This window comes from Notolepis coatsorum (genome assembly GCF_963971535.1).
Source record: "Notolepis coatsorum genome assembly, chromosome: 1".
In the NCBI taxonomy this organism is placed as follows: Eukaryota; Metazoa; Chordata; class Actinopteri; order Aulopiformes; family Paralepididae; genus Notolepis; species Notolepis coatsorum.
The window spans coordinates 161,744,929-161,770,308 of NC_140165.1; the positions used below are offsets into that span (position 1 = coordinate 161,744,929).

At 43.1% G+C, this 25,380-nt stretch overlaps 1 protein-coding gene across 1 annotated transcript in view; it reads left to right on the top strand.

Moving 5' to 3' along the window:
- wdfy3 (WD repeat and FYVE domain containing 3) overlaps positions 1-25,380 on the top strand; it is a 415,649-nt gene that overhangs the window by 279,636 nt on the left and 110,633 nt on the right. The window contains exons 27-36 of the mRNA XM_084308124.1: positions 5,024-5,176; positions 10,331-10,404; positions 11,841-12,002; positions 12,528-12,622; positions 13,470-13,590; positions 16,540-16,757; positions 21,318-21,518; positions 22,242-22,396; positions 23,643-23,822; positions 24,910-25,143. Of these exons, the coding sequence (XP_084164250.1) occupies positions 5,024-5,176; positions 10,331-10,404; positions 11,841-12,002; positions 12,528-12,622; positions 13,470-13,590; positions 16,540-16,757; positions 21,318-21,518; positions 22,242-22,396; positions 23,643-23,822; positions 24,910-25,143 (1,593 nt within the window). The remainder of the gene's footprint in view (positions 1-5,023; positions 5,177-10,330; positions 10,405-11,840; positions 12,003-12,527; positions 12,623-13,469; positions 13,591-16,539; positions 16,758-21,317; positions 21,519-22,241; positions 22,397-23,642; positions 23,823-24,909; positions 25,144-25,380) is intronic.

Genomic DNA, 25,380 nt, shown 5'->3' on the forward strand with positions numbered 1-25,380 from the left:
AAAAACGCTTATGAGCCCGATCGGTATAAAAGCATTGCACGATCAAGCTAAAATTAACGTCAGATAGTCCTTACCTGTGATTGGGAGTATTCCAAAAATAATATTCCAATTGTTTGATCGCCATCTGGTACATCCGATGTCCATTTGATCCACGTCATAACCCACCACAACATATGGATCAGGCTGCAATGGAACCGGGAGAACCGCTCCACTCGCCTGACAAGGAAAAGTGAGACCGGAGACATTTGGCCGTTACACAGGCCAAGATACAAGGTTACAAAGGGTGCTCGATACCGCCGTCTAGCTGGATGCGGCCGGTATTGCACTTTGGCGTTCTCAGACTCATTCCCTATGGTAACACCAAGGTCCCTGGATGAATAATGAATACAAATATCGAATAAAGGAATAAACGACCAAAACCCGAGAAATCTCGGGTCTGGCGCCCGACCGCTGGCGAGTTAACCAGACTTATCTCATATCATGCGGTCAGCCTTTGTTCTATTCAGTTAGGCTAAGCAATTTTCCCCCGGTTGGTAGTTTTAGCATTTAGTGCAGAATTTCTTTGTTTCCCACTTGATATAAGTAAGTACAGGGACAAACAATTGTTTGATTTTATTAAATTATTTTATTAAAACTCAAATAGGGATGGGATAGAATATTCGAAATTAAGATCGATTTTTTTTTTTACAATCGATTATTCGTTTTGTGAAAAAGAAATTTCTATAATTAAAAATCATTTTTTTATTTTTATTTTTTTAATACTTTTATTTTTTATTGAAGCAAACATTCTTATTTAATTCCTTTTTATATTTAGACGCAGCCTAATTTTCATAGCCTAATTGATCTAAAAGATGCACATGCTGCTCTTTCTGTTTGTTTATTAAAGCCGGTTGATAGGCCAATGCAATGCTGTTATTATAGGCTACGATGGTGAATTGTGTCATTTTTTATTTATTGTCGGTCAGCTAAGCCGATCAACGTTCTGAAGGATTATCTGAACTTCAGATTCTGAAGTGCCTATTTATGTGCAATACCCTTTGATTTTAATGATCCATTCTATTAAAAAGAATAACTGAATTGAACTGAAACTGAACATTTTAACTGAATTTAAACTGAAACAGAAAATAACAATATATTTTTTATATAATAAAAATAAAACAAAAAAAAGAATTAATTAATAAAAAAAAAAAATTTGGGTTGGGGATATTCGATCTTAACACATCCACCGCCATCCACGCTTTAAAGCGTTATTGCCCGCCATGCTTTGACCGCCAGATCTCGCTGTACAGCGTTATTGAGATCAATATTTAATTTCTCGCCATGGAATTCATAATTAATATATACACCTCCGACGCTGCAGCTGGATCCTATAGGTGACGGCAACGGCGGCTCAATACCGCCGCCTGGTGGATGGTCGGGCGAGTTACACTCTGAACAACAGGAAGTGGCCGATGTACGTCGATTAAATTCATCCGGCCGTCAGATATTGTCGCAAGGCTCCCGACAGACACTATGTACATAATGGATCGCTTTATAAACTTAAAGGGGAACTATTTTACAATTTCTTTCACTATTTGGGCACTTTTACACAATTCCTGTGTGTTGTGAAGGGCCAGATTAAACTGAATATATATATATGTATCGTTTGATATACCTTGAATATTATTTGTATATATACACGGAATATCCCTTTACCTGCGTACAGACCAGAGTAATATTCTCTCTCCTATTGGACAGCGGCCCCAGGCGCCAACGACCAAGCCCCCAACGGCAAGTTCAAAGGCAACTCCGGGCATGTCAGTACATGCCCAGAGTCTGCGTAGTAATACGAGACAAGAACTGAGGTTGGGACTAGATATTCACCTTACGTATAAATACGGCGCAGGTGTAAACAGCAGTAGTCTTACCAAAACCTTAATACCTTCACCACGAGTCAACGTGCAGTGAAGTGAGCAACCTTGCATCTAAATAGAGCATTGAGAACCGCGTGCGAATAGAATGTTAAAGTGTCAGAGTTTAACGCAGTAACGTTGAGTTCGACTTAATCTAATGTGAAGTAATAGTCGATCATTTATTGTATATCGTGCGGCTACAGTTCTTCCGTGACCAGCATTATCATCAGTTCGTCGTGTATTTAGCTAGTGCACTTATCCAGGCTGTGCGGCCTAAATCCGTGCCCACACCCGAGGAGTCCTAGGCGAGAACCGTTGGATATGTACACAGGAGAATCGGCACCGGCGAATGCAGAACCATTTCTGGTTGGATTATATTGCTTTGGGACCGTGACCACCGGAGAAGAGCACTGTTGATTCCACTGTCGTTTGGGATTTAACCTCGTGAGGATCACCACTCGGGCCCGCCTCGTGGAAGGGGCTGGCTAGCTGTCGTCAATGCTGTCGAGCATATTGGATTACAACTATTGCTTTTGTCTGCTGATCAAGGGAGTACAAGCACCGGCTCCTGTATCTGGAGCCTCTTTATTCCTCGTTGACCCAGACTGGGTACCCGAACATTCCTCTACCCCTCCCGGCCTTACACCCCGGAGGGAACCCAGTGTCTCCTGTTGGTACCGGTGTGGCCCATGTAATTGCTATACCACAGGTGGCGTCAGCTTAGACCCATCATAGTATTCCTACTATTCTCATTGACTTATGCTCTTGACTGACTTTACGTATGTTCTTCGCCATACAAGCGCAAGCCTAATTCTCAATCTGTAACCTAACGTTGCTTAATAATAATAAATAACCCTCCAATATAATTTATGTGTCAATGCCGTATTCTTGTGTGGGTGTTCACCATATATATTCATGTACTGTATGGCCAGTAATTAAAGTACATAACTAGTAGTGGTTTAATATATCACAATCTTTAATACAGTCAGGGTTTTGTAACCCCTCAGTTACACTGTGAGTCTATGGAACACCTCTGTAATATATATATTTTTTTTATTCATTGTTTTGTATTTCTAATCAACTACTCAAACAGCATTTTTCTACCTCAAGATCTCGAGCTGTTTTGAGCCTGGGCAGCAGAACTGTGTGCAGCTCATCTTGTATCTCAACATTAACATGCAGCGGTGTCTTTCTGACATCACAAATCATCACATTTTCAAATGACTCAGTTCAGTGAGGGTGAATATTGTGAGAGGAGAATTGGAAGAATGCGCCAATATGAGAATTTTGAGACATAGATCATATTAATATAAGTTCACATAGCTAGGAAACAATGCTAAACACTCAAAAAGGCCATGTACGTCGATTAAATTCATCCGGCCGTCAGATATTGTCGCAAGGCTCCCGACAGACACTATGTACATAATGGATCGCTTTATAAACTTAATAATCGATATGATTTCGGCGTTTATTGCGACATACAAACCGGAAATGGACCTAGCCGATCGACGTCCTATACTTGGGATATTTCACCGCCAGTCTCTTTGACGCACGGTAAGAGGACACTAACGTTATTTTCAGCCCAATTGTTTATTAATGTCACTGCAAACCATCTGATCAATATATCACCCATACTACATAAAGCCGTTACTGATGATCGGGGAATTATAAACGACCCCCCCCCCCCCCCGCCCTTCCTCCACGCATGATGAAGCATAACGGCCCGGGCACACTGCTAACGAATGAATTTCATGCGCGGCTCCCTCGTGGGATCGCGCGCCTGGTCAGGCACACTGGACCTACGACTTGAGCGCGCGGAAGCGCACCGAGGAAGGCACATTTACATTGGGACAGCGACAATGCGCGTGGCGCACGCCACCCGCGCCGCCTCGAATAGGATTGAAGCGAAAAGATAGCTTGCCGCTCGCAAGGCGCGCTCTCGCTCGCGGCCAGTGTGCCTACTATCGTCCGTTAACATGGGAGCGGAAGTGAAGAGGCAGCCGCCCGTCCGTCCGTGTTCATTCGTCATCAGTGAGCCCGTGCCGTAACGTATATGATCATATACAGTTGAATTTTTTAATATAGCGTGTATAGGGAATAAACGGCAATCGATAATCTATATTATGTTCTAGGAATTACTGCAGAAAACGATAAAAACATACTTATATTCTAGAAGGTATTTTTGTATGAATGTATGAATAAAAAAGTATAACGTTCCTACATCCTGAACGATAGATAATCGATGTTGAATGGGCCATAGTAATGTCAATTTAGCAATACAATTTAAAAAGTTATAGCCCTGCAAAGAAGGTAAACATCTCCATAGGCTTACAGTGGTGGCAGACTAGGTATATTGATGGGTATAACCAATGGCAGGGAATGTGTTAAGTACCAGCGATTTTCGAATAGCACTTTTGCTAGAAAGTCCCATCCCTAAACTCAAAATAACACAAACTGCCTATAAATGGTTATCTCCGACAGGATGATGCCAGTCTACTCTGCTGCTCTATTTATAATTGATCCGTTTTATTAATGCTTCACGAGTTGGTTGTGGGCTTTCAGAATATTTAGATTTGATCATCAAATTCAGATGATAAATAAAACGCTTGTAGATTCATGATGACGGTGCAATTTAATGGAGTGGTTTCTCTCCTCCATTTTCAATTCATATATTTAAATCGAGGGTTTGTGAAATAATATTTCATGATGATCTTGTATCTTCGTTTGGGAAATATTAGTAATACTTTTTGGAAAGTTCTGCTTCGATCAGTGATTTATCTCTGCTGCTCCCCTACATTTTCAAAAGCCAGGAGAAAGGTTGTTTTAACTTCATCATCATAAGTTATGAATGTCAAATTGATATAAATATTTTGCATCGTGTGCTATGGCTCGAGACCTATTTCTGAAGCGCTGTGGCTCCTGTCAACGCTGCACATCGGGATTAGACATCACAGCACTCTGTCAGGCATTCTGCGCCTCCTGGTGGCAGATAACAATAACAATCAACCTCAAAATCAACCACGTCGGCGCCGCAGCAGAATGGTAGACAGTCCTAATGGCTCCGTCTGTAATACTATTATAACAATATAATAATCATTAATTCTAGTATATCTCTATTGTCTGTCCTCCAGCTGCTGGCCATGCTGCTGAAGAAGAAGCGCTCCCTGCTGAACAGCCACATCCTGCACCTGACCTTCTCCCTGGTGGGCACGGTGGACAGTGGCCACGAGACCTCCATCATCCCCAACTCCACCGCCTTCCAGGACTTGCTCTGCGACTTCGAGGTGAGAGTGGTGACGGGGTCTGTGGCCGCTGTGGGGGTTCCATTGTGGGGTAGCACAATTTGAGATTATGAACATTAACACTTTCTTCGCCAGGCTTATGTACATCATTATACCATCCTCTGCCAGCTCTATTTGTCTATGGAGAAGTTCCCCTTCTTTGCAGGGCTATAACTTTTTAAATTGTATTGCTGAATTGACATTACTATGGCCCATTCAACGTCAATTATCTATCGTTCAGGATGTGGGAACGTTATACTTTTTCATTCACATATTCATACTAAAATACGGTCTAAAGTATAAATATGTTTTTATCGTTTTCTGCAGCATTCTGCAGAACGTGATTTATAGCCCTAAATGCATTATATTGATGATCAAATACAGATTGATAGCGATCGGCGCGAGATAAAACATTTCAAATGGAGGTGCTTCTAGAAGTTACTACTGATCATCTGATGTTGACCGGATGGGGGGGGGGGGGGTCGTTTATAATTCCGTGGCCAACGTTAGATGATTCATCTAGTGTGGGTGATATAATCATTAGAGCAGTTTGTATTGAACATGGTAAAAAAAAATGCTGAAACTCACCGCAGCTTCCTCGTAGCGTTGGGCGATGAGCGTGGAGCAAAAATATTCCTATTATGGGATGTTGAAATATGCGATCCATCTCCAGGTTGTATAATAGTATATACGTCCAAATCATGTTGTTTATCGAGTTATTGGTAACGGATCACTATCCATTGTGTCGCGCTCGAGTCCCGGGACCTATAGCGAGTGATCGGACCGAATTTGGATGAGCACCAGTTTCCGTTTCCCGTTTGGGCGATCCGCCGATCGGCCACCAGATGGCGCTCTTGAACCGTTGGAGAGTTGAGAGGGGATCAACAGTAGATCTCAAGTCTCCGGGGGAGAAATATGATTGCGATCACAGATTTTTGAAATATTGATCTCAATGACGTGTTACGGCGTCATTGGCAGAATTAGCATGGCGGGAATGACGAGTTTAGGCGTCCTTGGCGAATAAAGTGTTAATATAGCACCAAACAACTATTGGCTATGTAAAAATATAGTGGAGTAATGTCCTGAAGCAGAGACTGAATGATCTCACACTCTCTCTGTGTGGTGTCTTTATCTGACCATCTCTGCCATTTGTTTTAGTAGACGCTCCGGTCTTAAGCCACACCTCTGAACCTGATGCCCCTCCCCCCGTTTCTAAAGAGAGTGACCCTAGCAACAGACTCTCTTTCCACTTCAACCAATTAAAATAATTCCTTCTTTACATTTTTTTTAACAACAAACAACAACACAATATCAACAATAACAACAACAATAATAATAATAATAATAATGACAAAACAATAAGGAATAATAAATACCGATCTAAACTTAACTAATAAATACAAAATACCAATATACCAAATAAAAACAAAAACACACCACAAACGCAAAAGACATTAGACAACAGACATCCCCCCCCCCCCCCCCCCCCCCAAGACCGCCGGATTCCCCAGGACCAACACCCCACCCCCATTCCGCCACTACATGGAGCCTTTGACCAAATCGGCCACCGCAGTCCACATTTCAATACCCGCCTGTCCCACCCCAACCACCCGAGCAGTCGATATCTCCAAATAAATAACGTCTAGCAATGTCAGGGACCAGTGAATTACTGTGAGATTCTCAGGTTCTTTCCATCTCATGGCGATAAGCTTTTTGGCTGCTGTAACGCCTGCCAGAATAATAATTTTCTGTTGTATGGATTTTGGTAGTGAAGATATATCATTTAGAAGTAATGTTGCTGCCATGAGTGGAATTGATATGTTACAGATGCCTGAGAGTCTCAATTAAAATAATTCCTGTCGTGAAATGCACCTGATTGAATAAACACACTGCTAGTCGGGCGGCCCCTTGTTTTCTCTGGTCCCAATTTTCAAACAGAAGAAACGGTGGCTTGCTTGTAAACTTGATCTTTTACCACCTAAAGGGTTCACTATATATGTTTCTGACAAAATTTTAGGCGAGAAATAGGCAATGCCACTGCTGAATCTTTTGTTTTAGAACTGCATTGCTTATTTTCACAATTTGGTCCCAAGTTTCTAGAAAGGGGCACCCCTTTGCGAAGCACCCATTTGTTGTGATCGAAATCATATTTCTCCCCCGGAGAATTGAGATCTACTGTTGATCCCCTCTCAACTCTCCAACGGTTCAAGAGCGCCATCTGGTGGCCGATCGGCGGATCGCCCAGAGCGGAAACAGGAAATGGAAGCTGGTGCTCATTTAAATTCGGTCCGATCACTCGCTAATAGTCCCAGGACTCGAGCTAGACACAACGGATAGCAATCCGTTACCAATAACTCGATAAACAACATGATTTGGACGTATATACTATTATACAACCTGGAAATGGATCGCATATTTCTACATCCCATAATAGGAATATTTCTGTTCCACGCTCATCGCCCAACGCTATGAGGAAGCTACGGTAAGATTCAGCGTTATTTTTTAACGTGTTCGATACTAACTGCTCTAATGATCATATCACCCACACTAGATGAATCATCTAACGTTGGCCACGGAATTGTAAACGACTCCCCCCCCCCCCCCATCCGGTCAACATCAGATGATCAGTAGTAACTTCTAGAAGCACCTCCATTTGAAATTTTTTATCTCTCGCAGATTCCTATCAAACTGTATTTGATCATCAATATAATGCATTTGGGGCTATAAATCACGTTCTGGAGAAAGCTGCAGAAAACGATAAAAACATACTTATACTAGACCGTATTTTAGTATGAATATGTGAATGAAAAAGTATAACGTTGCTACACCCTTGTGCGGCTACGTGGCGTAGTGGGCAAGGCGCTCGCCACGAATGCAGAGACGCTGGGCTCGCCTGTTCGAGCCCAGCGCTCCACATTGCTTTCAGTTTAGCTGGTCGTTCATACTAATACACATTGGCCGTATTAGAGGGTGGGAAACTGATGGGTGGGGATCGGGCGTTGTGGACAGCTACTCCTACAGGTCGGTTGGTGCGCCTGTGCAGTAGAATCAGGAAGTGTCGGGGGCAGCGTGAGCCTCCCACGCGTTACTCCTCGCCACTGAGAGATCGAGCTGCGCAGGTGAAAAGATGCGACTGCTGTTACCTCAAGTACTGGAGGGGACATGTGCTATGTATGACTTAGTCCACATTGCAGCCGGCTTGTGGGAGGCAAGAAACAGCGTTCGTGACAGGGGAGGGTTGAATTGGATGATACGAAATTGGGATGGGAGAAAATATAGAAAATGGGAGAAAAAGTGGATAAAAAAAATAAAAACGTTGCTACACCCTGAACAATAGATACTTGACGTTGAATGGGCCATAGTAATGTCAATTTAGCAATACAATTTAAAAAGTTATAGCCCTGCAAAGAAGGTAAACATCCCCATAGACAAATAGAGCTGGCGGAGGATGGTATATTAAGAATATAAGCCTGGCGACCAAAGTGTTAAAAAAATATTCCACAACAAACACAATATTGACATCGATATGGAATCGATATGTTACAGATGCCCGAGAGTCTAGCTGCTATAGATTTCCAGAAATCGGCCACTGGTGGGCAATCCCAGACCATATGCATATACGAGCCGGTGGCTCTTAGAGAGCATAAAGTGCACACTGGGGAGTCGGCCACCATAGCAAACAGTTTCCTAGTTGTGAGGCACCCCTTTGTTGTGGTGAAAGATGCTTTCTGGAGCTATAGCTATGTGTTGATATACTTTACATAAAGATGGTTTCTGGAGCTATAGCTATGTGTTGATATACTTTACATAAAGATGGTTTCTGGAGCTATAGCTATGTGTTGATACTTAACCGATTTGCGACAAAACCACGTATATATACGTGATTGGGCACCATCCTTTGAAGGCCAACCACGTATATATATGTTGTAAACTCGGTTTTGGTTTTATTCCATTTAATATCCTACTCAATGTCACAGAGCTGTATTTTCGCTGGAAACTGCTTATCGGGACTCCAAAAGTGCAGTACCGGCCAGATCCTGGTATTGGCGCTGTCTCGATAATGCATTTTCCCCTGGAAAGTGACCGGGTGTCACTTTTTTTCCGCTCCGGGTTAGCTTTTCTGTTAGCCTAAAGCTATGGCTTTACCAGATTGCCTGGAATACCTTTTGCGACGCCGAATTTAGTATATAGTAAAGGAATATAGCATCAGCCAATGGACATACCGATCTACCAGATGGCGATCAAATAACTGGGAAATTCTTTTTGGAATCCAACCGGCCACAGGTAAGAGCGATTTGACGTAAATTTCAGTCTGATCGGGCCTTGTTCTCATAGCCATCCACCCGGTCAGTGTATGATGTTGCAATAACGAATGCCGTTATTGGTAATCAATAATCAGAAACGACTCCCCCCCCCCCCCCCCCCCTTTCATGCATTCATGGTGGAACATGATACCGATCATATGCATTTAGATTTTTAACTCTCCCTATAACTAGCTTTGCAATTACCCCAGACCATTGCGGTATTTAGTTCATATTCACGACGCTATAAAACGGGAACGTATTGATGAAAAAATTATTTCCTTATGGCATATTGAAGGGAAGGTTTATACTGTCAATTGACAATGACAATGGATATATATATATATATATATATATATATAGATTTAGCTCTACAAACAACCTCATGCACAGTGAAAACTTGTAATGAAAAGCTGGCCTCATAGAGGGCCCCAATGGCCCTGAATGTGTTAAAGATGATGGTTTCTGGAGCTATAGCTATGTGTTGATAATATACTTAAAAGATGATGGTTTCTGGAGCTATAGCTATTTGTTGATATATGCATGCTGGAAAAACAATTTTCGACTTGACCTAGACACTTAGCTTAAGGCACCCTTGCATGTTGTATGAGTCTGTATGTATATAAATGTTAAATGGTATATATATGTGATGTGTTGTGATGTCACGTTTTGTATGATGCATGTTTTAAGTATCACACTCCCCCACCCCCCTACAAGGACCACAATGGAAATAAGCTCTGAGCTTTTTTGTGTTCATCCTTGGCAGTATATCCCGACTGTGCTCTTCTGTCACATGTTTATTTTTTATATTGTCAAATAAAGTCATTCATTCATTCATACATCTTTGTCCTTTTAGGTTTGGCTCCATGCACCTTATGAACTACACCTGTCTCTATTTGAGCATTTCATCGAGCTGCTCACAGAATCCAGGTAAATATATAATTGTATATAAATTCAATAAAGATTTAATTGCATCATGTCACGGTCATTGAAGGACCATACTGGTATGGTGATAAACTTAGCTTACCCGTCACACTAAGAGGTAGCCTGTTGTCAATAAAATCAATGTGCATGTTGTCCTACAGAAAGTGGTGAGCTTCTGAACATAAGTAAGTAGGGATGTCCTGATCGCGTTTTTTTGCTCCCGATCATGTGATTTTGTCAGAAACTGGCGAAGCTAGACAAGCCCCTCCGTTCACATCCCCAGCAGCAGTAGCAACAACAACAAAAACAACAACAACCATTCTTAAATCATGACCACGTCAACATCATGAAAGATTCACTGCGAGGGCTCTTTTAGCTAACGCTAGCTAGGCACGTAGCTATATAGCCCCTTCCGTGACTGCGATGTGCCACATCTTGCACATCGCAGTCACGGAAGGGGCTAGTAGCTATACATTACAGTAGCATCACTTCACTGTCTGCCGAGCTAGCGTTGGATACCAAGCAAGCTGACTTTAAAGCCAGCACTAGCTAATGGTTAGGTAACGCTAACGCTAGCTGCAAGGTAGCTCATATATTGACGCTAGCATATAGCCCCAGTCGATTGCGGTGGCTCGCATTACATTCATCATACGAGAAATATTCAGTTTCAATCTGTTTGCGCATTTAGTATACAGTCACAGTGTTCGACTTACGTAATGATTTGGTCCATTTTGGTGTGAAACGCAGACGAATAATCCTCACAAAGCGAATGTTATCCAATATCCAGGTGAACTTTCTTCATTCAAACGAGGCATTCAAAACAGCTGTTTGGCACCAGCCGCCTCCCCCATTCCTTTGCTCACTCTAGTCACATAACGGCCGCCTTGCAAACATTGCAACTGGCTATATTGGACTGGCTTTGGTTTCAATTTTAAAATGCTTCCAAACTTCTGACATTTTGTGTAGCTGCTCCGAGTCATCACTTCAGGTGGACATAACCTGCCGGTGTTTACTTGCGGGAGCAACACGTTGTGGCATACGTCACTGTCGTGCGACGGTGTAAATCAAAGGAAATGCGTTTGTTTTGGCAAATTCTTCTGCTCTGTGTGACAATAAATAAATGAATGATGATATGTAATTTAAAACCAAAACTAAGGCCTCAGTATGAGTTTAAGACGTGAACATGGTCATGTTTGTTGAATAAAAAAAAAATATTTTTTTACTCCAGATTTTTTATTCCCGATCCAGATCCTCTGAAAATCACGTGATCGGCCCCGATCCAGATCACTTGATCGGATCGGGACATCCCTATAAGTAAGCTATGCTCAGGGAAATGATCAGGACAATAGTACTGATAGTAAAGGGGCTAAAGCTCATGTTTAGACTGGTATGGACCGTTAAGTCAGTGTCACCCAAAAGGTCCATGTTGTCATGTCCCACAGTGAGGCTGCGAAGAACGCCAAGCTCCTGAGGGAGTTCCAGCTGATCCCCAGGCTGCTGCTGACCCTGAGAGACACGTCTCTGTCCCAGCCCACCATCGCTGCTATCGGCAACGTCCTCAGCCTGCTGCTACAAGGCTTCCCCAACCCATACGACCTGCTGAGGTATACACACACTAACCAACCTGCTGAGGTATACATACACTAACCCATACCACCTGCTGAGGTATACACACACTAACCCATACCACCTGCTGAGGTATACACACACTAACCCATACCACCTGCTGAGGTATACACACACTAACCAACCTGCTGAGGTATACATACACTAACCCATACCACCTGCTGAGGTATACACACACTAACCCATACCACCTGCTGAGGTATACACACACTAACCCATACCACCTGCTGAGGTATACACACACTAACCCATACCACCTGCTGAGGTAAACACACATTAACACATCACACACACACCAACATATACAACTGGCTGCTGTAAACACACACACGCACACACACACCAACCACAAAGGACCTCATCCACAATTTAGGCTTTTAATAATCAGCATTTTATGAAGCCAAAAACATATATTACCAAGAAGAAACAAATATGTTCATGTGTGAGGCCCATTTCAGCCTGTGATTCTCAACCTGTCTTGTGTTTTTCTCTTCGCCTCGTAGGTTCGGTCAGTTTATTTCATCCACTCTGCCCACGTTTGCCGTGTGTGAGAAGTTTGTTGTCATGGAGATCAACAATGAGGAGAAGCTTGATGGAGGTAATGATGAATAAAAACAAAAGACGGATAACCTGTTTGTCCATATTCAGGGGGAAACATACAGTTTCCTTTTATTTAGGATGTGCTAACCTTCTCTGATGGTGCTTTATTTAGGATGTGCTAACCTTCTCTATTGGTGTTTTATTTAGGATGTGCTAACCTTTTCTATTGGTGTTTTATTTAGGATGTGCTAACCTTTTCTGATGGTGTTTTATTTAGGATGTGCTAACCTTCTCTATTGGTGTTTTATTTAGGATGTGCTAACCTTCTCTGATGGTGCTTTATTTAGGATGTGCTAACCTTCTCTGATGGTGTTTTATTTAGGATGTGCTAACCTTCTCTATTGGTGTTTTATTTAGGATGTGCTAACCTTCTCTGATGGTGCTTTATTTAGGATGTGCTAACCTTCTCTGATGGTGCTTTATTTAGGATGTGCTAACCTTCTCTATTAGTATTTTATTTAGGATGTGCTAACCTTCTCTGATGGTGTTTTATTTAGGATGTGCTAACCTTCTCTGATGGTGTTTTATTTAGGATGTGCTAACCTTCTCTGATGGTGCTTTATTTAGGATGTGCTAACCTTCTCTGATGGTGCTTTATTTAGGATGTGCTAACCTTCTCTATTAGTATTTTATTTAGGATGTGCTAACCTTCTCTATTAGTATTTTATTTAGGATGTGCTAAACTTCTCTGATGGTGTTTTATTTAGGATGTGCTAAACTTCTCTGATGGTGTTTTATTTATGATGTGCTAACCTTCTCTATTGGTGTTTTATTTAGGATGTGCTAACCTTCTCTGATGGTGTTTTATTTAGGATGTGCTAACCTTCTCTGATGGTGTTTTCCAGGTAATGACGATGACTTTGGAGGCCTGCTCTCTGCCAACCAGATCCTGCTGAGGAACAGACTACTAGACATCCTCCTCAAACTGCTCTTCACCACCAAAGAGAAGTGCAGCGTCAACGCCCAGTAAGGGAACATTCTCTTCCTGTCATGGCTGAGTGAGCTTGACCTGTGTGTGCTGAGTGAGCTTGACCTGTGTGCTGAGTGAGCTTGACCTGTGTGCTGAGTGAGCTTGACCTGTGTGCTGAGTGAGCTTGACCTGTGTGCTGAGTGAGCTTGACCTGTGTGCTGATTGAGCTTGACCCGTGTGCTGAGTGAGCTTGACCTGTGTGCTGATTGAGCTTGACCCGTGTGCTGAGTGAGCTTGACCTGTGTGCTGAGTGAGCTTGACCTGTGTGCTGAGTGAGCTTGACCCGTGTGCTGAGTGAGCTTGACCCGTGTGCTCAGTGAGCTTGACCTGTGTGCTGAGTGAGCTTGACCTGTGTGCTGAGTGAGCTTGACCCGTGTGCTCAGTGAGCTTGACCTGTGTGCTGAGTGAGCTTGACCTGTGTGCTGAGTGAGCTTGACCTGTGTGCTGAGTGAGCTTGACCCGTGTGCTCAGTGAGCTTGACTCGTGTGCTGAGTGAGCTTGCGATTATGGGTGGTGGACTGTTCTGTGTGATCTCACAGGAGGTCTCTTGCTTTCATGGCTCTAAGGAAGGCACTGCTTTACGACAGCTCCTCTTCCTCAGTTTGATACGGATAACACTGTAGACGGTCTTGTTCTCCCAGTACCCCTGAACTGATGACACTGTAGACCAGGGGTGGCCAACCCGCGGCTTGCGAGCCGCATGCGGCTCTTTGCCCGTCAATGTGCGGCTCTTCCATCCATAAAAAATAAATAAAAATAATTTTTTTTTATTTTTATGTCACTCATTCCATAAGGACGTAGAATAAACATTTACAATTTTTTTTTAAATGGTCCATTTGCATGTTCTTGGTATCTGAATCTAGGGACATATATGGATCAGTGTCAGAAATAGTGTGTCTGTTACTAGGCTTGAGTAAATTGTAATGCACAATTCTATTTAAAAAGAAATGTTATCTTTGACTGTGAATAACACCATGCTAAAATTGACCAGATCTGAAAAATCTAAGCAAATGAATAAAGGGAAGATGATTAAACAGAAGGTTTTGTAGATACAGTACTGAATTCTGCCATCTTTTTAATAATGTAAATTTCTCCACCATTTTTCATCATATTGCAACACCGTTTTTTGCAAGACGTTCACAGAAAGGTAGAGAAACTAACTGCGTTCTGTTTTATGGCAATAACGTTCAGGTTTGTGGGAGATAATCCCAAAAAATAAGAGAAATAAAAAAGTAAATCCAGAAGTCAGATGATTGACAGGGGCTGGTGTGAGCTGGGTAGGGTCGTTTTTCGAAATTTGAAAGCCCTGAGTCTCTTCCTTCAAAAGACTACACTCACTTTTGGATGTGCCACTTCCTCCTGTCAATATGCGCCGTTTTCCGACTCAATGCCCTGAGATAATCTATAATCTTATATTTCACTAATAACAGTTAACACTTTAATCGCCATGGGTTAAATTCATAATTTACCATCCCTCGCCAGCTCTATTTGTCTATGGAGAAGTTCCCCTTCTTTGCAGGGCTATAACTTTTTAAATTCTATTGCTAAATTGCCATTATTATGGCCCATTCAATGTCCTATATGTATTGTTCAGGGTGTAGCAACGTTAAACTTTTTCATTTACATATTCATACTAAAATATGGTCTAAAGTATAAGTATGTTTTTATCGTTTTCTGCAGCTTTCTTCAGAACGTGATTTATAGCCCTAAATGCATTATATTGATGATCAAATACAGTTTGGTAGGAATCTGTGCGAGATAAAAAATGTCAACTGGACGTGGTTCTAGACGTTTCTACGCATCATCTGATGATGACCGACTCACAGGAATTGTGTAAAAGTGCCCAAATAGTGAAAGAAATAGTAAAATAGTTCCCCTTTAACATTTTTTAAATAAACATTCTTTTTTTAAATGGCTAAAAGTGATTTTGTAATTTTGCAACCGTGGGTCTCACAGGGTATTTTTAACCCTGTGAGGCCCAAATAAAAAAGACATTAGCTACTTCAGAGGCCAGAGGGTGAGACCTATAAACACATGAAGGGTGCCGTGACTGAAAGAAAAGGTTGAGAAACGCTGGTATATGGTGTGGCTCTTTGTGGTACCACAGTCATTTTTGTGGCTCTGACTGGTTGGCCACCCCTGCTGTAGACGGTCTTGTTCTCCCAGTACCCCTGAACTGATGACACTGTAGATGGAGACGGTCTTGTTCTCCCAGTACCCCTGAACTGATAACACTGTAGACAGTCTTGTTCTCCCAGTACCCCTGAACTGATAACACTGTAGACAGTCTTGTTCTCCCAGCACCCCTGAACTGATAACACTGTAGACAGTCTTGTTCTCCCAGTACCCCTGAACTGATGACACTGTAGACAGTCTTGTTCTCCCAGTACCCCTGAACTGATGACACTGTAGACAGTCTTGTTCTCCCAGTACCCCTGAACTGATGACACTGTAGACGGTCTTGTTCTCCCAGCACCCCTGAACTGATGACACTGTAGACAGTCTTGTTCTCCCAGTACCCCTGAACTGATGACACTGTAGACAGTCTTGTTCTCCCAGTACCCCTGAACTGATAACACTGTAGACAGTCTTGTTCTCCCAGTACCCCTGAACTGATGACACTGTAGACGGTCTTGTTCTCCCAGCACCCCTGAACTGATGACACTGTAGACAGTCTTGTTCTCCCAGTACCCCTGAACTGATGACACTGTAGACAGTCTTGTTCTCCCAGTACCCCTGAACTGATGACACTGTAGACAGTCTTGTTCTCCCAGTACCCCTGAACTGATGACACTGTAGACAGTCTTGTTCTCCCAGTACCCCTGAACTGATGACACTGTAGACAGTCTTGTTCTCCCAGTACCCCTGAACTGATAACACTGTAGATGGAGACGGTTCTATTCTCCCAACACCCCTGACTGCGGCCTCTCTGGCTCCCCCTGCAGGGCGTGCGAGGAGCTGGTGCGGACGCTGGGCTTCGACTGGCTGCTGATGCTGATGGAGGAGCACCTCCACTCCAGTTCTGTGACGGCCGCCCTGTGGGTGCTGGTGGTGCTGCTGTCCAACCAGGCCATCCTGGGACGCTTCAAAGAGGGCCTGTCGGGCGGAGGCTGGCTGGACCACACGGACTCGGTGCTCACCAATAAGATAGGCACGGTGTTAGGTGAGTGGCAGGAGGCTCGGCCTATGGGGTGTCGCGTCAGTGTTTTGTACTAATTATGTTACTACTTATCGGTGGTAATCTTTGGTAACTTCATGATTTGATTTGATTAGATTTGATTCCTGGGGTCCCACAATTCTATTTTAAAATTGAATCTATTCTCGATTTGTTTTGCGATTGTTTAGACAATTCGATAGATTAGAGTATAGATTGCTATGAACATGAGAATGAGAGTTTAAAATACATCATAAAATGGAAACATTTATTCTTATTCTGGGGCACATGCTGAATGATTTCAAACAGGTGAGACAGTACAGGCACGCTTTAGTCACCTTAAGGCTCAACTACATCCATCCATTTTGTCTGTCATCATTGGTTTTAATTCACTTTTCAAGGAGAAGTATCCGCTTGTTGGACAGGGCTGATGATGTGTTCGTCTCTGCCTTATTTGTGTCCGTTTTGATTACATTAGGTTCTAATTTTAAATCAAATCAACGGACAGTGATACCTTCTGTCTGTTTTATCTCTGTTTTGTAGCCAGGCCCTTAGTTGTCTGTTCTACCACCCAGCAAGTTGATGTTTTCTTTAGGTTTTTGGAGGTTTTTGACTATTTCTTGACTTGGCTCAAGTTGTTGGATGTTTTTGACAATATATTTAATATATAATTTTCTCCTACTGTATATGTTTAACTGTCTCTCCTTGTGAGAATCATAAGTCTATATGACTGTAATCTCACTCACTACAGACGCCCCTCTCTCTGCCAACGCTGTGCGGAGGAGCTGGCCTTCCTTCAGTAAACGCAAAGCTGCCCAGTTTGTGCGGCGCACCGCCATGGGTTGGTCTGCTAGCTCTGTGCCCACAGTTAGTAGATCCCCACTGTGTTTACTAAGCCAGAGGTTCTCAAAGTGGGTTCCTTGAGGGGTTTCCAGGGGGATAGTCTTAATTTCACTAATATTTTAAGTTATCCCAATGAGAGAATATGTAAGAATGACTATTCTGTTTATAGGTTTCACTCTCTCCTCTGATATCAACTCATCTACAGTAGATAGACAGTTATATAATTCTGGACTATATCATATCCAGCAAGATGGGGGTCTCTGGGACAACATGGGAGTCCTTTATATGAAAAGGTTTGAGAACCACTGTGCCTAGCCTCTGAAGACCATCTCCAGTAGGGCCACAGTCCTCACTGTGCTTAGCCTCTGAAGACCATCTCCAGTAGGGCCACAGTCCTCATAGCCTCTGAAGACCATCTCCAGTATGTCCACAGTCCTCATAGCCTCTGAAGACCATCTCCAGTAGGGCCACAGTCCTCACTGTGCTTAGCCTCTGAAGACCATCTCCAGTAGGGCCACAGTCCTCATAGCCTCTGAAGACCATCTCCAGTAGGGCCACGGTCCTCATAGCCTATGAAGACCATCTCCAGTAGGGCCACAGTCCTCATAGCCTCTGAAGACCATCTCCAGTAGGGCCACGGTCCTCATAGCCTATGAAGACCATCTCCAGTAGGTCCACAGTCCTCATAGCCTCTGAAGACCATCTCCAGTAGGGCCACAGTCCTCATAGCCTATGAAGACCATCTCCAGTAGGGCCACAGTCCTCATAGCCTATGAAGACCATCTCCAGTAGGGCCACAGTCCTCATAGCCTATGAAGACCATCTCCAGTAGGGCCACGGTCCTCATAGCCTCTGAAGACCATCTCCAGTAGGTCCACGGTCCTCATAGCCTATGAAGACCATCTCCAGTAGGTCCACGGTCCTCATAGCCTCTGAAGACCATCTCCAGTAGGTCCACAGTCCTCATAGCCTCTGAAGACCATCTCCAGTAGGTCCACGGTCCTCATAGCCTATGAAGACCATCTCCAGTAGGTCCACAGTCCTCATAGCCTATGAAGACCATCTCCAGTAGGGCCACGGTCCTCATAGCCTATGAAGACCATCTCCAGTAGGTCCACAGTCCTCATAGCCTATGAAGACCATCTCCAGTAGGGCCACGGTCCTCATAGCCTCTGAAGACCATCTCCAGTAGGGCCACGGTCCTCATAGCCTCTGAAGACCATCTCCAGTAGGTCCACAGTCCTCATAGCCTCTGAAGACCATCTCCAGTAGGGCCACAGTCCTCATAGCCTCTGAAGACCATCTCCAGTAGGGCCACGGTCCTCATAGCCTATGAAGACCATCTCCAGTAGGTCCACAGTCCTCATAGCCTCTGAAGACCATCTCCAGTAGGGCCACAGTCCTCATAGCCTATGAAGACCATCTCCAGTAGGTCCACAGTCCTCATAGCCTATGAAGACCATCTCCAGTAGTTATGGGACCTAATAGATCTGTCATTGTTAAAAGCTGCATTGCTATTGTTTTAGCCAGCATCCTGTCCTACAGTCTACACAGTCACACCCTGCTTTCAGTTCAGATATTCTCTTTTAGACAGGGGGGTATTTCATCAAGCAGGATTACGCCGTTAGCCCAATAACTATATCTTGATGTTGTGGATTCTAATCTGTAAAACTGAACTTTATTTGGTTTAGGAATGCAATTGTGTCATAAATATTAATAATAAATTCAATTTGTAACGCACTTTATATTGTAACAGTCTTAAAGTGCTACATGAAAGGAGATAAAGCAAAACTAAATTAAATTAATAAAAACAATTAAAATGAATAAAACAACCAATGAAATGGAAGAAACATTCAGATAAAAAAAAAAGTATAATTAAAAAAAACACAAGGCATCGGTCGGTCCATTTAGGCAAATGCCTTGTTAAAAATAAATGTTTTTAGTCCCCTTTTAAAAACCTCAACGGACTGTGGTGCTCTCAGATGGTCGGGGAGGGCATTCCAGTCGCCCATGGTGCGGAGGTGTGTTTTGTGTATGGGTTTGAGTATCCAGAGCGGAGGGAGCTGGTGGAGGTCGGGGGAGCGATGAGCTCCTTTAGATAGGAGGGGGGCGTTGCTGTGGAGGCACTGATGGGTGAGGAGGGAGACCTTGTACTCTATCCTGAAGGACACGGGCAGCCAGTGTAAGGAATGGAGTATATTGATTGTTGTTATTATGAATGAAATATCAAATATATATATGATATTTTATTGAAGGTTTTTTGACTAACTGCGTAGTCTTTCTTTATGAAATGCCCCCTGATCCATATTTTAGTTAGTCTCCTGTTTCCCATTCGACACCTCACTCTCACTGCTGTGATGTAGCGCAGTGAGAGCTCCACAGTGCTGCTCTCTGTAGCCGTCCAGGTGACCCTCAGACCAGGCTGAAGTGTAGCCGGCACTCTGTGCTGTAATGTGCTCTAGGTTACTAAAAAAAGGTAGTAAAATGCTGAGCATGGTTTTAGTCAATTAACGTTCAATGGACCTGTCTCAAACCCTGCCCTCTTTTCTTGATCCTCCAATCACAACTGTCGCTTACCTCGGACAAACTTGGTTTGTCCGAGGTAAGCGACAGTTGTGATTGGAGGATCAAGAAAAGAGGGCAGGGTTTGAGACAGGTCCATTCAGTCAGTTCACAATGTAAAGATGAGCTAACTATTTATTAGCTGATGATCATTCTCGGTTATTAAGTTTAAATAGAACAACATTCAATATTCTATTCAATTGAAAAGTCCACCCACTGAATAGAGTGAATTGAAAGTGAACTGACTTCCTGCCCCTGACACCTCCTTCAACGGACTCCTCTTTTCACCATTCTTCTCCTCCTCTCTTCTCCTCACAATGTCCTCATCTCTTTTTCTCTCCTCTCCCCACCAAACTATATCTTCTCTCCCCTCTCCTCCTCTCCCCTATCCTCTCCTCTCTTCATTATCTCCTCATCTCTTTTTCTCTCCTCTCCTGTCCTCTCCCACCCCCCCATCTCCTCTTCGCTCTCCTCCTCACTTTCTCCTCTCCTCACTATCTCCTCATCTCTTCTCCTCTCCTTACTATCTCCCCTTATCTCCTCTCTTCTCTCCCTTCTTTTCATCTCTCCTCTTCCCTCTCCTCTCCTCATATCTTCTCCTCTCCTCTCCTCACTATCGCCTCATCTCTTTCCTCTGCTCTCATCTTCTCTTGTCTCCTCTCCTCTATTCTCCTCTCCTCACTATCTCCTCTCCTTTCCTTACTATCTCTTACCTCAACCCATCTCCCTTCACCTCCTCTCCCCTTATCACCTCACTATCTCCTCTCCTTTCCTCACTATCTCTTCTCATCTCCTCATCTCCTTTCATCTCATCTCCTCTCCTTTCCTCACTATCACTTCTCGTCTCCTCATCTCCTTTCATCTCATCTCCTCTCCTCACTATCTCCTCTCCTTTCCTTACTATCTCTTCTCTTCTCCCTTCCTCTCCTCTTCTCACCTCACTATCTCCTCTCCTTTCCTCACTATCTCTTCTCCTCCCTTCATCTCCTCTCCCCTGACCACCTCACTGTCTCTTCTCATCTCATCTCCTCTCTCTTCTCCTCCTCTCATCTCCTCTCCCCTGATCACCTCACTATCTCCTTTCCTTTCCTCACTATCTCTTCTCCTCTCCTCTCCCCTGATCACCTCACTCTCTCCTCACTCTCTCCTCTCTCCTCTCCTCAGGTTTCAATGTGGGCCGCAGTGCAGGCGGGCGCTCCACCGTGCGTGAGATCAACCGTGACGCATGTCACTTCCCAGGATTCCCCGTGATGCAGACCCTGCTGCCGAAGCACACCAACGTCCCCGAGCTCTACTTCCTGCTCATGGCCCTTTTCCTCCAGCAGCCAATCACAGAGCTGCCTGACAGCCTCCAGGTACATGTTAGTACAACCAACCTTTTTTTCTTATTCACCCTCCTTACTGCTAAGGACTCATCATTTAGGGGTGTGAAAGATTATCCGATACGAATGTTAGAAATCAATCTGTAAAATTAATCCAAATCAATGTTCTTATTTTTAAGAATCAATGTTCAATTGATAAACAATACTGTGAATGAATCTCTTGGTGTACGTGTGTTTTTTACAACAATGTACATTCAGGTTATTGCTGATTGAATCCCCTCCTTTACACTTTGAAATGGGTCGAAATTAACCCCCAGTCGAACCAGGGTTAAAATTGAAGATTTGAACGTTAACCTAAATAATCAGAATCAGTCGTTCGGTTGAACTTTTACACCCCTCTTCATCAGACTACCGGTAGTTCCTCTCGATCCTCTTCATCGGACTAGTTCCTCATCTGTTCATGTAGCTGACCATTACTGTAGCTAGCTAGCTAGTGCAATATAGTAATAGTAAAATTAGTAATAGTAATAGTACATGTTATGACTTAAATGTTCCATTGTCCCAGCCTAATCTAATCTACTGGTCTTGTATGAAGAAGAATTGAATATGATGGGTTGAAAAGATTACTGCCAGGCAACAGTCGTAGACTGTATGAAATGCTCCGCAGAGCTTGTCTCTTAATATACTGTATATTCTACAGCCGCATCTACATGTATTTCTATGCTTCTAGTCGCTGTAATGTGTCCATGACTGTATATTACCCCAGTGCCTGTGTGTCATCTTCAGTTTGACCTGGACTCCATCTGGACCTTCATCTTTGGGGTCCCGGCCTCCAGTGGGACCGTGGTGGGCTCCATCCACAGCGTCTGTACCGAGGCTGCCTTCCTGCTGCTGGCCATGCTGCGCTGCATGTTGAACCTGGTGGGAGCACACTCCTAATATTATATTAATGTTAAACACTCCTAATATTATAATAGTATTAAACACACTCCTAATATTATATTAATGTTAAACACTCCTAATATTATAATAGTATTAAACACTCTCCTAATGTTGTGTCTGTGTCCTAATATTATAATGTTCATATTAAACACTCCTAATATTATATTATATTAGTATTAAACACTCTCCTAATAGAATATTATTATTAATATTAAACACTCCTAATATTATATTATTATTAATATTAAACACGCCTAATAGAATATTATATAATATTCATATTAAACACACTCCTGATATAATTTTATATTATATTAATTATTAATATGAAATACTCCTAATTTAATGTGCATATTAATATTAAACTCGCCTATTATAATAATGATATTAAACACCTAATATAATTATGATATGGAACACTCCTATTATAATAATATATAATAATGATATTAAACACTATCCTGATATAATAGTATAATATTGCTAACACTACCAGGGTTAGGGGTTCTATTCCCTGTGTAGTTCAGTGGGTAGAGCATGGTACTAACACTACCAGGGTTAGGGGTTCTATTCCCTGTGTAGTTCAGTGGGTAGAGCATGGTACTAACACTACCAGGGTTAGGGGTTCTATTCCCTGTGTAGTTCAGTGGGTAGAGCAAGGTACTAACACTACCAGGGTTAGGGGTTCTATTCCCTGTGTAGTTCAGTGGGTAGAGCAAGGTACTAACACTACCAGGGTTAGGGGTTCATACACCCATGTTAGTGAAACGTCTGGATGAAACGGTCCACCTTACAGCATGTTAGTGAAACATCTGGATGAAACGGTCCACCTTACAGCATGTTAGTGAAACGTCTGGATGAAACGGTCCACCTTACAGCATGTTAGTGAAACGTCTGGATGAAACGGTCCACCTTACAGCATGTTAGTGAAACATCTGGATGAAACGGTCCACCTTACAGCATGTTAGTGAAACATCTGGATGAAACGGTCCACCTTACAGCATGTTAGTGAAACATCTGGATGAAACGGTCCACCTTACAGCATGTTAGTGAAACATCTGGATGAAACGGTCCACCTTACAGCATGTTAGTGAAACATCTGGATGAAACGGTCCACCTTACAGCATGTTAGTGAAACATCTGGATGAAACGGTCCACCTTACAGCATGTTAGTGAAACGTCTGGATGAAACGGTCCACCTTATAGCATGTTGTGTCTCCTCCAGCCGTGGCAGTCTGAAGAGGAGGGCTCGTGGCTCAGGGAGTACCCCGTCACCCTGATGCAGTTCTTCAGGTACCTCTACCACAATGTGCCCGACCTGGCGCCCATGTGGCACAGCCCTGAGTTCCTGTGTGCCCTGGCCGCCACCGTATTCCCCTTCAACATCAGACCCTACTCAGAGATGGTAACCCACAGATTTATTTATTCCATTTGAGGGTGAATGTAAGTGTGGAAATTAGACTTGTGTTTGGATTGTTGTGTGTGCAAGTGTTTTATATCGGTCTTAGAGGGTATAATAATAATGCAGGACCTGTTGCGGAGGTCTTTATTCGGCATGCAACGACACTCAATGTTTTAGCGGTACACACAGCGGTTAGTTTTTTTTAGCACACACACCGGAACACACACGCATGCATTGCCTCTTTAGAATCGCCGATGCGATTCGTCTCTGCGATTAACCCATCCTTGATGATATTGTATACTACATATACAACTAGTATACTACAATACATTGCATACTACATCAAATTAAACTACTGTATGTTTTAGTGTTTTTTTTGCAACTTTGTGCATCTGGTCAGTAATGTTAAACGTTGACTGTTGGATTATTGTGTCTGTGTGCAAGTGTGGGTGTTTGAATATCTTCCTCAGGCCCTAGAGGGCATTGCATAGTACTACATCAAATGAAATCATGATGGGACACAAATTAAGTTCAAGTTTGTTTATATTTGTCACGCATAAGGTACATGTACATTACAGTGAAATGCTTGGTTCTGTATGAGCCCCTGAGAATGTGGTTCATACAGTAAAAAAGTAAGTAAAACTGCAAATAAAAATTTAAGTTTAAATAAAACAAATGAAAAAGTAAGTAAAGAGGAATAACATTATACAATACAATATACAAACTAAAGTACAACCTAAGTACAATGAAGTAAAAATGCAGACAATGAGGTACAAAAAAACTTTTTTTAAGGCAAGGTGCAAATGATGTTTGAATGTAGTGCAAATCTCTTTAATAAATAGATACATATAATGTAGTGTTAAAGTGTCTAAAGTGAGTGTTAAGGTGAGTGTTTGTTTAAAGTGAGTGTGTGCATGTGGATGTGTGTGCAATGAGTGTAGATGGATGATGGATGGATGGATGGATGATGTTACATAGTCATTGAGCATCCTTATGGCCTGGGGATAGAAGCTCCTTAAACTGTTGTGAGTTTTCTTTTCTTTTTTGCATCTTTGAGCATCTAGCCAGGGTGTCTCTCCCTCCACCGCAGGTCACTGACCTGGACGACGAGGCGGGTTCTCCCACTGAGGAGTTCAAGGCGTTTGCTGCCGACTCCGGCATGAACCGCAGCCAGTCGGAGTACTGCAACGTGGGCTCCAAGACCTACCTGACCAACCACCCGGCCAAGAAGTATGTGTTCGACTTCATGAGGGTGCTGATCATGGACAACCTGTGCATGACCCCGGCCAGCAAGCAGACGCCCATCATCGACCTGCTGCTGGAGGTGAGGAGGACGGGCCTCTTGGCCTGCAGGCAGCGCTGGTCTGAAGGCCACTCCACACTTTACACAACTGTTGACTTTGACACTTTTTTACCCAACACTTTTCTTGAATGTCCTCTGGAAATGTTGTTATGACGCGGAGACTGTCATAGATTGTCACACAGTGCGATTGGATGAAATGACTGTCATAGATTGTCACACAGTGCGATTGGATGAAATGACTGTCATAGATTGTCACAC